Genomic DNA, 16245 nt, shown 5'->3' with positions numbered 1-16245 from the left:
CACACACACACACACACACACACACACACACACAGTGTTTGATACATTGCACAACTTGAAAAAATACTCAATCTGAGGCTGCAGAAACAAATATCTACTACATTTCCATGTTAGATGTACGGACGGATGGACGGACGGACGGGCGGACGGACGGGCGGGCGGACGGACGGGCGGGCGGGCGGGCGGGCGGGCAGAAAGAGGGGAGAGCCCTAAGCCCTCTATAGGACAAGGAAACTCTCCGCTTAAAACCCAGAGGGAAGGAACCCAGAGACAGAGCTCAGAAGAGGGATCCTCCATAAACTGAGGCTGGTATTTTCACCACAGTCTTTATAAAAGCAACCCCCTCTCTTTGTGTCCAGGTTATAAGTGCTATTATGGTTTGTGATTTGATATTGAGTCAACACTGGTAGTTATATTAGGCTTATCTCACAGACTAAATGTTTGAGAGTACGAGTCTGCAGAAGACTCTTAGCAGAACGGCTGATCAAAATAAATGAAGAGAAAAAGATATCGATGTAGAGATTATCTATACATACTGTTTACATAAATTTAGATACATAGAGACCACGATCTGATAAAGTGGACCAAGGACCATCCAGGTCTTCAAGCCACGATACAGCTCAACTTCCAGACTCCCCGTGTCGTAACGGGAGTTAAACCAAAGAAGAAACCCCCTTCATCCAACAACATGGCAGCAGTTATAACCTAGTATACAAAACCTTTGATATTCAAATATGTAGGCTATTCTAACGACATTTATTTTTTGAAACAGTTGAGACATTCAATAACTTAACAAAGGAAACTAAGTTGTTCTCTTTATTCAAGTATTTTCAAGACACAGAAATAAAACCTGACAAATATTTTATTTAGTGTTTTGATAGCCTCTTCTCACAATCTCCACATTTCAAATCAAAGAAATAATGCAACGTCACCTACATCTGCTCATAATGATGTTCATTGATTGGATTCTAAAGTAAATGTTTTACTTCTACGCGTTTACACGTTCAAGCTATTACAGCACTAATTCCATGGATATATATCTTCTGTTAGTTTGTTAACAAAATGCAGATCTGGCTGGCTACCACAGACAAGCTCTGTGCTAAAGCATTCAGAATCTTCCCTTTTTAGGATTACATGAGAATCAGTAGCTGCATTCTCCAATGAGACCAACCTAGTTTTTACAAGTTGGTTTCCCCCTTGTCGTACTATAGAAGCGCACCTTCTTCCCTCCTTCGGTCGGACCTGTGAACGACAGATACAAGAAGGTTAATAAAGGTTGTGTAAAAGACATAGAGCTCATTTCACTCCTCATTCATACTTCTAGGTGGAGCTTAGTTCTTGAGGGATTTTCCCAAAAAGGAAGCTTCAACCTGTTACTGTTTCAAACTATGAATCATGTCAGACATTCAAAGAAGTTAACTGAAAAATAGGATCTTCTTTGAGAGTTGTATGTCACACTGGTGTGTATGTCACAGAAGTTGGGGCATGCCTGCAGATTGTAAGAAGGTCCTGGTTTTGGCTCTATAGACTAGACACCAACCTGTGAAACAGATGAAGTTAAGATGTTCCCCACAAAAGCGTTGCCTCCATGTGGAACGTTCCGAGCTGGAAATGCCCCCACAGGGGCTGGGGTCCTGTGAGGCCTCGTCCCACTGGGTGAAGTCCATTGGGTCACCGGACATCCAAAACCAAGAGCTCCCTTGAATAGACCTACACACATGGAAAGGGTTAAAGTGTTACCTGGGTGGAATAGCAAAGACAAATGTTGAGCTTTGCTTATTTTCATGGTAATTGATAGAAGACTAAGTGATCGGATGGACACACAGATGATCATAACGACAGACTTTTTTTGCATGAAAGACACTTTAGGCTTAATTATGGCTCTACTTCAACGCAACATAACGACCACGCAGATGCTTCGACGCAGTCGTGAACAGTGACGGACTGGACGGTCTGGCTTTCGGGCAGATGCCATGAAGGGCCTCTCGTGGGCCGTTTGGGCCGGCCAATCACGGGGCGGCATGCTTGTCGGGTTCGCGCGGCCGCTTCGTCGCAACGCGGCCCCACATTATCTCTTGGCCCACTATCAAGCATCTAGTGTTAAACAGCTTCAAATTAGCCATTTGTCTCTAAATCTAAATCCTATTCATGCTACATTATAGGAAACGAACAGTATTTATACCAGATATGAGTGTCTATACTACAGTCATGGTTGCCCTTAATATTTACATCGGTCTACATTATTTTGTAGCCTTATTCAATCAGATGTTTAAAAATGGAATTGTTTGAATTTGAAACACAAATAAATCTGCCTGTATTTTTTCATTTTATTATTGGTTTACAAAAGTTACATGACTTCTGGGAATATCAAAACCGAATCAGACCGCATCTGCGTATAGGGGGTTGTTGGAAGTTGAAATTTGGAAGATACCAGAGTCTGCTGAGGTTACTATGAGTATGAACTGAATCGAGGAATTAAGCGATAGAAGGGAGGAGCGGAGAAAAAGAGAGCGAAATCCAGGAAATTACTGTTGGCTGACAGTGAAAAATGCGCGTAACTGACCGATTTGTTTTTTAAGCCGCTGTCGCACTAAATTTGTACCGGCTGCCAAATTTGTACCGGGCGCGTCATCCATACGTAATCCATTTCAAACCTGCCTGTCAGCAGATGATCGCGTCGTCCGTTGCCGGGCAGGTTTAAAAAAACATTTGCGCTCATGTTGCCAAAGACGAAATAACATAATACAGAAAATGGATCTAGATAACACTTGTTTTTACTTTATATTTGTATTGTATTTAATTGTTTAATCAAATTTAGCAAGTAAACTGAGTGTTTAAAGCAGGTCAAGGACGAAATAACTCAATACAGATAACGGATCGCTAGATAGAAGGTTTGCGAATGTTTGTGAACCTTTCACGTCATTCGACGCGATCGTCCGTTGCCAGGCAACGGACGAAGCGATCATCTGTTGCCAGGCAGATTTGGAGTGGATTACGTATGGATGACGCGCCCGGTACAAATTTGGCAGCCGGTACAAATTTAGTGTGACACCGCCATGTGCAGCTTTAGCTAGTAGCACCAGCGCTAGCACTAATGTTCAAGACACTGAACAAACAGACCAGTGCGTGTTATTTCCGTGTGTGAAGTTATATCTGTGTGTTGCGGGCACGCGCGTACGTGCGCGTCCCCGTGTGGGCCGCTGGTGGGTAAAAATGCCAGGGCCGTTTTTTAATCCCAGTCCATCACTGGTCGTGAACCTCTTTCGGTTCTGCGTCGGGTTTTAGTGAGCGGACCAATCACATCCCTCGCTGCTGCGTCGCCTCGATGCAAGGTTAACATTTTTGGGAGGCGCACGTCCGGTCCTCGCGGTGGACGCAGGGAGGGTCCGCAAGGACGTAATTGGTCCGTAAACCCCCTGGCGTTGCGTCAACGTGGAACCATAAATGAGCCGTAAGGCCTGGCCAGTACCTGCGCAGGCCCACCCAGAGATGGCTGGTTAGTGGGAAGTGGGCGCGAGCCACCAGATGGTCAACTATCTTCTGCTCCGCCGGGCCCCTGAGAATCATCAGGTCCCAGTGATAGTCTCTGCAGTAGAACAGGGCGTCTGACCAGCACAGCCGCTTCCCCACCAGGGTGATGTTCATCCCCAGCCCCGGAGTGCTGATGGAGGGTGGAGGGGGGGCCAACTCTAGGGAACCAAAAGACAGCGTTGGGGTGAGGGATTTACACTCTTAGCCCTTTAAGTGTACATTAAGGCAACTTTGAGAAAGAAACACCTAATCCCTCCCTAATATTCTACTAAAGATCCCATATTATGCTTTTTTGGGGTTAATAATTGCATTTGGGGGTACAACTAGAATAGGGTTACTTGCATGTATGTTAGAAATACCCCATACTATTCTCACACTGTTTCATTTCTGAAAAACCGATTTCAGCGTCTCTCTCGGTGGGCAAGAATACTCCCCCTGGCTCACACTTAGTTTTTCTAGTTTAGCAGACATAAAACATGCATACAGTACACACATATAACAATCTAAATCAAAGGGAAAAAGTCGAAAAAGCATGATATTACCCCTTTTAGGCCTTTGGTAGACACAAATGTTAAAAAGCGTCATAGCGACACTAAATTAATCCCTTGTGTGGGACGTTTAGAAACACTTTATATACGGCAAAACTAAATCTTCAGACAGTTGACTCCACATTATTTTTTCTCCAAACAAAAAGGGACGGTCACAGTCAAATCTCAGCACACTTGAACTCCCACTGATGTGAAGGGCTATGAGGTTTCTTCGACCATTCATGTGAAAACAGACAGCGTACACTTCTGATTCGTCTGCAGTGGATAATGATTAGCAGCCAGTATAGCTCCCGATTGGCTATCATCTTTACCACACGACGACCCATAAACACCCAACTTTGTAACTCCTTTTCAAAACAAACATAATATTGGTACGATATGCTATGCATGTTATATATATAATATGCATGTTACATATTTCTAATGCAATAAAAATCATGTTTAGCATGAACACAAGTTGATGATGTAAGCAATAGGCTACATTTTAATTTGCCAAAACGCCTCCCAATGACAGGGGCCGTACAGTCGCTTTGCCTAATATTAAACAGGGATGAGTTCGCACACCGCACGGGTATAACCGGAAACCGTGTTACCCTAACCCACAGGTGCACTTAGACACCCATCCCCACACCAATGAGGCCATGGTTTGATAGAAGCGGTTCCTACCTCCGTACACTTTGACCTCACACAACGCCAAGTGTGTGGAGTTCAAGGGCTTGTAGAAGTTGACATACATTCCTTCCATTCCCCAGCAATGGACAGTCTGAGTCAAGCCGTCGGGGACATCGTGGATGATGGCACACCTGAGGGAGAGAGAGCAAGAGAGATGATACAGTCGCCCGGTGAAGGTAGGCCTCAGAATACAGAAACCAAACTCGTTCATTAATATATTTTTTTACGTGGTTATATGTCTTGTATGATCGTCAACGTAGTAATCAACCACACTTTATCACTGCAACTAAAATAAACTAAAAAATGACATCAGGCTAGTTTAAAAGGATCACAAAGTGTTTCCAGGGGATTAAAGCGTAGTCGCATAGTGACTCACCTCGGGTTGTCGTTGCCGTTGTTCACCAGTGAATTGCCAATGTGTATTTCCACGCCGTCGAGCCACTCCCGAACATCGTTCCGATTAGTGATCTCGATCACCGACACCCTGTGCACACCGTCCAGCTGGAGCCTCCACCACGGATTGTCCGTCTGATAGGTTTGAGTGCAGCTGTGGCCCCAAAGAGGGACGCAGCTCTGATCGATGGCCCGTCCAGCGCTCCCGCTCGAGTAGGTGGAAGACTGAACGGCCGAGCCCCTCAGCGGCACGTCAATGCTGGATGCAGCTTTTAGAGCGAGTGAAACCACAGAGCAGAGTTTAGTCAAGTTGCGTTTCACTCTTCAAAAACACATGAAAATACTGGTATGTTTGGATAACTTGCTTCAGCCCCACATGTAAATACCTGAACATCCAGGTGACTGACTCCCGCAGGTGGATGAGAACACCTGGTGAGACAATACATGATCGGTACATCAGGGATAAAACCAGGACAGGGTGTTCTCTGATTGGAAAGCAATATACGAGGAAATGCTAATGCTGCTGTATATTACTAATAAATAACTTACTAAATAACTGAACAAAGACAACCATTGTAACAATCTAATATTACTATTTAAAGGAAGAATACCAATACTACCTATCGTAAAATGACGACAGAGAGGGTACTGCCTTGTCGCATCTTGCATTAGCACATAATAATTTAGATGTAAATGTTACTGCTGTTATTCTTCATTATTTGAGATATCACAGATACCCCACATCCCAAAATATTTAACTGTCAAACATACGTTTCCATTATGTGGCTGGTTAATCGAACTTAATTCAATAAAACTGACTCAATGATAAATAGAGCAGTGATGTGTGGAATACCTACCGATGAAACTGCAGATGAGACGACTGGACCCCATGGTTCTGTAGAAACAAAATCCTCAGTGACCGACAATGGCTGATGCTAGCCTCTACACAACCCCCTGTATAAATCGAATAATCAGATCAAAGAGAGAAAAATGGATAATTTAAATATAACTATAACTTACATCATATTATTTTAATCTGTGGAATTCAACCAATGAGGAGGTCGCGAGTACAGAGGTGCCGGAGATCTGATTAACGTTGTGGCTCCAGTTTGAAGATGACAGCCTACTCACCACCAGCAGAGCCCTGCGGTCCTTCTTGGATGTGTGACGTATTTACATCTATTGTCTATTTTCCTTAATTTAAACAAAGGCTCTCATTTGCAAATACATCCGCCGACAGGCAGCGTACTTCAAGCATATTATATGAAAGAAGGGTTGACTGGGGAAGGTGTGGAAGGGCAGTGGTGGTGAGGACATCAGTTGATCTGGTAGGTCTGGGGGGGAAAGGGTCATGGAACGAACGCACGCAACGCACCACAGCCTCCGGTCCTGGCACACAGGCGTCTAGATGAAACTCAACCAAACTGGCTCTACAACAGAGCCGTGTGCAGCGCAGCAATGGGGTTGCATCTTCTGACGTGACGATGGGGCCTAGTAAAACATTATATTTACACAACAACGGGAATTATAGTCTAGCATACCCATTGGTGTGGCTGAGGCTTTCCTTATTCAAGTCAAAGTCATGTTGGCTCATGTTCACAAACTCAATCTGATTTTGTTTGTAGGCCTATAGCCCTTAATCACAGTTACAAAGGGCTTAACAGGTATAATAGTGATGACCCCTTTGATGCTGATTCTTCAGCAGGGAAAGAAAATGTGTTATAATTTGTGAGATAAGATCTAATCCAGCGAAGGGCAGAACCTTTGGTGACAACATCGTGTTCGAGATGAGGAAGAAGAATGCTGTGGTCCACTGTGTCGAAGGCAGCGCTGGGGTCGAGCATCACCAGCATGGAGCTTGCATTGCTATCCATATTATTTATGTTGTGTGCAGTGTGTGCTACATAAATAACAATGAGGAAAGTTTTTACTTTTTTTTTAAACTTTTTTATTACAGGGTAAAGGTCCGTAAAAAGGCACCATTGCTACTGGGGCCTAATTCAAGGTACCTGCTGCGTCACACGCTCTAAAGGGCTCAACAGAGGTCAATGAGACGATGGGAAATATACAAAGAGGGAACAAAACTAAAACTGTGGAATCCAAACAAGTGTGAAAAATATCGAAAATCTGTTTCAATATGCATAAAGATAAAAAATGTGATTTGTTAAATGTTTGAATAATGGTTAAAGATAAAAAGGATCGATTCACGGGAATCACATTGACTCCCATTACAGAATAAAATTAATAGATATTAAATTAAATATTTGAAAAAGTATTAAGTAATTGGTACCACAATGTGATAAAAAAAATTATGCACTCAACACCTGCTATGCTCTCATCCTCTCCCCTGAAATGCAAACCAACCCCTTCCTATTTGGCTGAGGTCAAATTGTTTTATTTTGCATCTGTGCATAAAATTTAGTTCTTTCCGGACACAGCTTAGTAACATTTTTGAAAAGAGGATACAGAGAGATTTTCCCATTTTGGTTGACGGTGTGATCCTGTAGAATTGCAGCAACGTTAAATGAAGGCAGCTTTGTAGTGAATACCCATACCCAGGCCATACAGTATGTTAAGTGACTGGTTGAATATTTCTGCCAGTCCGTTTGAGGCTGGATTGTACGGGGGTGACTTAAAATGTTATACACCAGTAGATCTGTATAAAAACACACAGGGGAACACACAGGAGGTTTTACTACTCATTATTTAGACCTCTGGTTAGTGTGAGTAAGATCATTACTGACCACATTACTGACCGGAAGTCATTACTGACCAGAATAAACTCGTATTCCCCCTTTTTCCCAAAGTCAATATGAATACATCCATGGCTGCTCAGGCCATTTCCATTGCTTGGCGTTGTTTGGCACATTTCTGTACTGTTGGCATGTTTAAAAGATAGTCACAATTTCTTTAATGTCCTAATCTAGGCTGGTGATGTAGCCTGGTTTTTATGAAACGTGGCCTATCATTGGCCCAAAGGTGTCCGTAGGTCTGTGCCGCAATTAAGCATGCATTCCCAGACACAGTATGGGTCTCTCTCTATTTACCTGATACCGTCATTTGCATCTATTTTTAAACGACTTGCTCTGGCGGCAGTCCGGCAGCTCCGTCGGGGGGGAGCTCGGCGGCAGTCCGCAGCTCCGCCCGACTCCCTGCCAGGCAATCACATGGAAAACTGACAAATTAGACATCTATTATCGTATGGAATATCCCTGCTTCTGAAATGCGTGAACACCTCCTCCCAGCGCTCATCGGCTGGTCCACAAAATCTTAGCCATGCTCTGCTTGGAGGGGGGTGGGAAAGTGGGAGGTAATATTCAAATGTGCCCCCTTCCTACGTAGGAGGGGGCACCGAACTGACTCACTCTTTTGGTAACTGTAGGCCAGGTACTTTCAGAAATACATATCTCACTCAAATAATCTTCTACAGACTTTTTTCAAAGTTTGTATGCGTGTGGGGGCACCAGAGACCCAAAACTTAAATCCCAGGAAGAGTGTTGTATTCTTAATATGTCCCCTTTAATAAATTGCAATATAACTGACAGTAGGCCTACCCAAATTGTGTGCTTGTGAAAGAGGCCATAAAAGTCAGTTGTTCTTGGAACAACTGAGTCCAAGAAAAGGGTAGTTAAGTGAAGACAGACAGAGCTCACCTTGGGTACACACGAGGGGGACCAAGAACACTTGCTTGTCTCTTGTAATTGGTTCGCCGCTGGTGGCCCCACTTGGGTCCTCAACTTAAGCGAGGGGACAATATAGGGATTTAATAGTGTCCAAACAATGCAGTCAAGTTACAGGGAATACACTCTCTGGGGGGATGTCGCATCGCTCACCTGAGCAAAAGTTAAATCCTACTCTAAAGTACCACCCAGTTGACAAAGATGGGATGATCACACGTATTTTGTTTATTTAAAGAACAGTGAAGGTCAAACAAAGCCCACGATTTAAAAATACATCTGAATTTCCTTGTGGAAAAAAGCAAAGAAAAAAGCAAAGGCAACAGAGGAAACCACTTTCAAATTCGAGAGAGAGAGAGAGAGAGACTCTTCTAATTTGAATTACATTATTTACAGGATCTTGACCAATAAATAAAAGCATGTCATTCCCGTGAATAGGCAGAGAGCAGCCCTGCTATCAGATTACAATGCTTATATGCTATAGCTACACACATAGGAAGATAAAACTATTGTATGTCAATGGATTTTTGTCAATATATTTATACATATTTTTTACATTAATCCGTCTCCTTCTTATATGGTTATCACGTCCGTAAGAATTCACTAGAATGCCGATTTTCTTTTCACCTTCATCTTCATCATCATCATCATCATCATTCAGTTCACTGTTCTTCAACCTATACATGGGTATCAATCACGTGACCTTTTTGTTGTGGCGGCCATCTTTAGGACCATAGTGCCAACAACCGATTCCAGGGGAAATGACTATCGTTAACGTCAAAGAAACGGGCTCTGCTAACGTTAATCAGATGATCTCTCATGTCAATTCCAAGAGGGTAGATTGTTAAGTTAAATTTGATGGCGCCACTATTATATTATTTATGATAGCAGGTAATCGACTTGTGTGGATTTATTGGAAACATGGACCCAACGGTAAGGCTCGGACTTGGAAAACAGTATTTTTTAATAAACTCCCGGTACACTAACTAAGTTGTTGATGCTTTGGTTTTATGTGTAGGGACCCTAATCATGCTACTGCTGAGGTTTGGCGCTATTTTGATCAATATTAGTGGTTAAATGCCTTATTTTAAGCTTTCGTGGTGCCACTAATCAATAACATGGAAGCTAAATATTGCACCGGGCAAACGCTATACTTGATTTTCAATGAGAAAAGCATCTGGAGGGCTTAATTGATGTGTATGCATTCCAAAACAAAGACCCTGGGTTCAATTTTCCCCAGAATTACACTTTAAATGAATACACTTAAATTAACGGTGCCGACTGATTACTCAATGTGCAACAGGTGTGCAGCCTCAGCCACCCCCAGAGTCCAATCAGATTCGGCCAGGTGAGGCTGCCTCAACCAGCCATCCTCCACAGACACGCCCACACTGACATGTGCTTAACAATATTTGACTAAACAAATCGAAAATATGCTTACCGTTGAAGTTTGTACACAAATCATCTTTATGCGTAACAATGATTGCAGTTTTTGCCAATTGATTGAACACTACAGACACATGCTTAGACCAAAGTAACACAACTCGAAGTTTTTGTTACAATACCTTGAACACATGTAAGGGTTCTACGCAGCTGTAGAAACTCCCCGATGTGCACGTGCACGCGCATTTACACGCGAGCAGCAGACGGCGATGCAGTCTGGCCAGTGGGGGATTTCCTTTCGCTTTAGGAAAGTTTTCCCTGTTTGAAGAACTAGTTAACGCCCTGCTGGTAAAAGTGGGTCACACACACACACACACACACACACACACACACACACACACACACACACACACACACACACACACACACACACACTGTGGCAACCCCACGCCATTGGCCAGGGGCCAGCCGCTTCAGCACCCTCCCCGTGGACGGGTGGTGGAAGGAAGATACCTCCCCCTCCACCCAGCTGCACTAGAGGGAGCATCAAGCGGGCCCAGGCAATCAAGAACATCGGGGGCACCTGGGGGACGAGGACGAGAGAGGAGCTTTAAGGGCTGGGGACGGAGCAGACGGGAGAGAGGGCTGACCGGGAAGAGACGTGTTGTTGACCCGACGTTACTAAACAGAACGTTTCCCCCCCCCCAGGAGTAAGCCGGAGGCGTCAGGTGCTGTTTCCCCGCCGACCCCGAGGAAGGGCTGGACCAGGAGGTACCGCACCCTTATTCCCGATTACGGAAGAACCTTAGTTTGTGTATGATTTCCCTTTTTGTGACTGGACTTAAAATAAAACCCGTTGCACCGCAACCCTGCTTCATTCATTCATTCCCGAATCCCCGCCGCCGACGAAAGGGGTTGCCACAACACACACACGCACGCACGCACGCACGCACGCACGCACACACACAGGGAACACGTTTCACATTCGTTGTGACGCGTATTAACTCAACATTCCTTGTTGTTCAAAATGTTTTTGCCTTTATTCAACTTAATAAAACAGGTCAAGTCAGGAGAATGCCTAACAGAAAGGTCCAGGATAAGATAAGCCAATAGGATCACTGTATACAGAGGAACGAGGACCAGCGTTCAGCGCCTTGTTCCCCGTGATAGAAACAAAACATACAGAAACAAAATTAAAACACAAACTACATAAAGGAACTGTTTAGTTCCCCATTCAGGGAGCTAGCTTTGGTTAATTAAAATACATTATCTCCCCCTCATCGCTATATATCTGTTAGACACCGGCACAGACATACACACACACACACACAAACACAGGGGCACATACACATTAACACAGGGGCACGTACGTGCCTACACACACACACACACACACACACACACACACACTTGTCCAGACAAGGTGAAGGCATAAAGGTAAAGGCAAAAAAATATGAATAAACAAAAATGTGTGTGCGCGTGCATGCACCTGTGTGTGTGTGTGTGTGTGTGTGTGTGTGTGTGTGTGTGTGTGTGTGTGTGTGTGTGTGTGTGTGTGTGTGTAGGGGGAGGTTGGTGGACAGCTGAGGTCGGGGCTCTAGTTGACCCCGGCCGAGGACATGTTGTTGGGTTTCTTGGAGAGCACCGAGGGGGCCCGCTGAGGAGGAGGAGGAGGAGGGGGAGGAGGAGGAGAAGGAGGAGGAGGAGGAGGAGGAGAGAGGAGGAGGAGGAGGGGGAGGAGGAGGAGGAGGAGGGGGAGGAGGAGGAGGAGGGGGAGGAGGAGGAGGAGGAGTAAGAGGAGGGGGAGGAGGAGGAGGAGGAGGGGGAGAGAGGAGGAGGAGGAGGAAGAGGAGGAGGAAGAGGAGGAGGGGGAGGTATGTAGGGGAGGAGGAGAGGAAGGGTGTGAGTGGAGGTGTTTAGGGACGGGAGGGGTAGGAAGGAGGAGAAAGGGTGGAGTTGGAGGCGGAAGGAGGGTCGAAGGAAAAAGAAAGGATGTGTAGGGGGAGGGAGGAGGAGGGGAAGGGAGGAGGAACTAAGATGAGAGGAGGGAGAGGAGGAGAGATGACGAGACAAAGTCACGGTACTCACACATGGGGGGATCTTTACATGTAGTCACTGTGACCTTTGTGTTGTTGTATGGTGGACATTAAAAGTGATCGCCTCATCAGATTGTGTTTTCATTCATGATTCTGAAGTATAAACTACTAGTAATGTTTAGATGATTATGATATACACATACACGTATAACCTCAAAACATGTTCTACGCAGCTGCAACAATTGACAATTTTATAGCAGTATAATGTTGGGTATATAATGGGGGTTATAATGGGTAATCATTTATAATAGTCAGGCTTCACTACTGAAATTCTCCTTGTTAAATGAAAGCAGTACAACATCAATGGAGTTTTCTCAGATCTCACATAGTAGAGTTTCTAATTCATGAAACAACATCAGTAGTTTTGGATGTTTGAATATTTTATTATCAAACAAAGGTCCTAGTCTGTTTGATTGACAGGTGAGATGATCAGGGGGGCAGAGTTTGTACCTTCATATTTGTGGGGACCTGGGCAGAGGAATGGATAGAGAGGCTCACTGAAGGTGCAGCTAGTAGCAGAGTAAATATGAACCCTGGCGTCCACATCATAGAAGGAGACCAGACCCTCATCATAATCAACAAACACCCCCACCTTCTGGAGCTCAGCTCTCAGAGGGAGACGGACATCAGGGTTATCTCCGAATACCAACCCATCCTTGTAGTAGTTAAGAAACCAGTATCCTGTCTCAGGGGATAATCTGATGTCACCTTTTCTGTTGATGGACTCTCTGGCCACTCCTAAACACCATTGAGTATTGTCTTTAACCTGGACCTCAAAGTAAAATCTCCCTGAGGAGAAGCTCTGCCTCGTGAGGACATATGTACCATTTGTAAATCTCTTAGGGTTGTCTGGGAGTTTTCCCAGTTGTCTGGGAGGATTCCCGCCATCATGTACTTGTTTCCCATCCTCAGACAGGATGAGCCAGTGATGAGCTGTAACAGGATCCAGAGTCACATCTACTTCATACTGCTGGACCATCTTCAGTTCGAGAGGCTCAGACCCGGAAGTGTTGGCACAGGACATTCCTAGACACAGACGACAAATGTATGTATTGAGCAATCCCATTATATTTGTTATTCCATAACGGCAAAAGCGGTTTTAACTTATCTCATAGTTGCGCTGCTTTACTCACCTTGTTGTTTTTTCTGTCTGTCAGACTATTTAATGCGTGTTAGTTACTATCTCCCGAAAGAGGGAACTGCTTCCACGTTGTGGCTCTTTAGGTTTCGTTTCCTCAAACTGACGTCCTCTCCCCTCCTACCCTAACACCTGGCTCCGCCCCCGAGGTACGTGAGTGCACTACATTCATTCACCTGGTCGGCCTCTTCAAATGCGTTGATGTGTGTTCTCTTCTGTCTGAGTTAAAAGAGAGCCGTTGCAGAACGAGAGACATTGTGGTGATTTAGTGGGGATTTGCGACTGTAACCCTGATTAACCGGCGTTGATCGACCCGGGTTTCCCGTATTTCCCCGAATACTTTCCAACCCTGATGCGATTTTCGACGGAAACAGCAAAGAGCTGTTTATTGGCGCTATACGCTGCTGTAGGAGCGGCGCTATGCGCTGTCTGCTGCTCTCAGCTCTGCTGCTCGTGTGTGCACTGTGCGCGTGCACACACGAGCAGCAGAGCTGAGAGCAGCAGACAGCGATACCGTCTGGTCAGTCGGGGGATTTTTATTTCATCAACTTAATCAAACAGGTCAAGTCAGGAGAATGCCTAACAGAAATAATGGCAAAAACAAACCTCATATCTGCCCTGGCATTTAACAATGTCGCATTAGTGCATTATGGGTAGCTCTTAACATGCCAGGGACAGTGTGAAAATCTGAAGTGATGGACTCGTCAGTGAAAAGTTTGGCGCTGCCGTGTTCTAGCAACGGGACGGCCATATGCTTCACGTTCGTGTAAGCATGGGTAGCACTAGGCTTTTGACTTTAGTGGCTTAACCTTACTACATCTGTTCTGAAATCAAAGACGATTCAATATGTTCATTTTAGCGCAACTGGACTAAATATAAATATTTTTAAACATCTTTTATTTATGTTTATTTATTTTATTTTTTTTCCACAATGTCTTGTTTTTTAAACGATTTATGATGACTATATGCTCTGTAAGGTGACCTTGGGTGTCTTGAAAGGCGCCTCTAAATTAAATGTATTATTATTACATTTTCGTGATTTTGCTTGTAATTCCGATTCACGTAGGCCTACCCGTGGTCAGAGAGCGATGGAGAAAGCAGAGTAGCAACAGTCCATTTAGCATTTAGTTTCCAGGCAACTTCTTCTGATAAGGCAGGAGCTGACCATACTACTTTTAAGACTAAGCCGAACACAAAGTATCACATATAAGAATAACAAATGAAAGAATTTTTTTATTAAACAATGGGTCAGACAAGTAAAATGGACCACTGGTTATGAAACCCTGCAGCAAATGCAGATTCCACTGCCTAACATCTGCACGCTGCAAAGGAATAGGCGATGGTAAAGCTGGACCCAGTGTTTGAGATGCCAGATATATCAGGCTGAGGCTTGTGGAACCAAAAACAAGTGGGAACAAGGACTAAGAACAACAAAGCAAACATACAGTAATGAACAAGAACAGCAAAGTAGAGCCAGGGGGTATCAATAAATAAAACAATGTTAGTCATGTGTGGAACAAGAACAACAAATGTGTAAACAGGTGTGCGTGTATATCTAACTTGTTAAACAAGAACAAAGTGAAGGAACAGGGAGGAATATTATAAGTTATTAATGAAAAAAATAAAATACTCCACAAACATCAGGCTGAGGTTAAGGATAGTAAAGTGCATCGGGTCGAAAGGAAGGACAACAATCGCGTGGCGCTTAGTGTGGCACGTCAAGCGTCTTAGAGTACCATATTAAGCGCTATATAAATTTCATTTATTATTATTACCACCAGCCAGCTCAAGCAGCCATCGCCTCATGCAGCAGCGACCTGCAGCAGCAGTGTTATCCGGCACCAGCTCAAGCCACCAGCAGCAGCAGCAGCCACCAGCAGCAGCATTCACCTTCAGCCTCATACACATAACCGCTATGTCAGTGACACAATTAGGCCTAGGCATCTTTTATTCTACAAATTCATACTATAGCTGTGAGAATTGTTCAGAAAAACCCCCTCCATAGTCGCCCTGGAGTCACAGGGCGATCGTCTCCTGCAAGAATCAGGGAAACCTATTATAGGACATTCTGTCCAGAAATTAAACATTCAGAAGAGTACGTGACACTTTGCTTTGATAGTTATATACCTCTGATTGGAGATTGATTGTCGGCAGCTCCTCCAAACTAATGTTTGTACCTTCAACTAAAAATGACAATTAATTTACACTCAATCATTTCACAACAATTTGATTAGCAAGACAATTATTGATGTCCATTGCCAATACATGAATACATACTCATTACAAAGGCCTTGGAAGTCGAGGCAGTGGGGTCAGAGGACACCCCCCCTTCCACTCCTACCATCATCGGCCGACCTTCGTTATTGGCGAGAGCCAGCTCCTCCGAAGTGGTGAAGGGCGGTGGAGCGGTCCTCCTCCCAGTCGTATTATTGGTTTTCTTTTTATTTGCTGCAGGTAATCAACATGTGACTAAAGGTTGGAGCCTAGGCCATTGCAAATCATAGGCTAGATTCACCTGAAATTATTCAAATGGATGCTTACAACTTACCACATTGAATATTATTTTAATATTTATTTTTGACTTGTCCCCATGTTCGTAGGAGCGTGCTGGCACCACATCTATGGGGGTAAAAGGCATGATGATACATGATATTTTTAGACAATATGCAGAATCTTTTCACTTACGAATGAACACGGACGGCTATTTTTTGCCAGCACGCTACCCTAGCCTTATTATGGGCAACCGTGTTCCCCTTGGCTGTGATTTGGACTTTGAATTCCTGGTAGGAATTCATAATAATACACCA

At 44.2% G+C, this 16245-nt stretch overlaps 1 protein-coding gene and 2 long non-coding RNA genes across 3 annotated transcripts; all 3 read right to left on the bottom strand.

Annotated features, from left to right (window-relative positions):
- Window positions 1-820: 820 nt before the first annotated feature.
- LOC115541750 (uncharacterized) lies at window positions 821-7018 on the bottom strand. Its single transcript, XM_030353595.1, has 7 exons — window positions 6907-7018; window positions 5531-5573; window positions 5128-5466; window positions 4746-4882; window positions 3470-3689; window positions 1541-1710; window positions 821-1242 (listed from the first exon to the last, which is right to left on the bottom strand). Exons 1-7 carry the CDS (start codon window positions 7016-7018, stop codon window positions 1172-1174), a joined length of 1092 nt encoding a protein of 363 aa, XP_030209455.1. The 3' UTR covers window positions 821-1171.
- Window positions 7019-12659: 5641 nt separating this feature from the next.
- On the bottom strand, window positions 12660-13874 carry LOC115542404 (uncharacterized). The gene is made up of 2 exons (XR_003976505.1): window positions 13434-13874; window positions 12660-13326 (listed from the first exon to the last, which is right to left on the bottom strand). It is a non-coding gene; the product is annotated as an uncharacterized LOC115542404 (long non-coding RNA).
- Window positions 13875-14645: 771 nt separating this feature from the next.
- On the bottom strand, window positions 14646-15875 carry LOC115542419 (uncharacterized). The gene is made up of 2 exons (XR_003976531.1): window positions 15566-15875; window positions 14646-15472 (listed from the first exon to the last, which is right to left on the bottom strand). It is a non-coding gene; the product is annotated as an uncharacterized LOC115542419 (long non-coding RNA).
- Window positions 15876-16245: the final 370 nt, after the last annotated feature.

Source organism: Gadus morhua, chromosome 4, assembly GCF_902167405.1.
Source record: "Gadus morhua chromosome 4, gadMor3.0, whole genome shotgun sequence".
NCBI lineage: Eukaryota > Metazoa > Chordata > Actinopteri > Gadiformes > Gadidae > Gadus > Gadus morhua.
The sequence above is the reverse complement of the archived record's forward strand: the minus strand, read 5'-3'. Positions and strand labels throughout refer to the sequence as shown.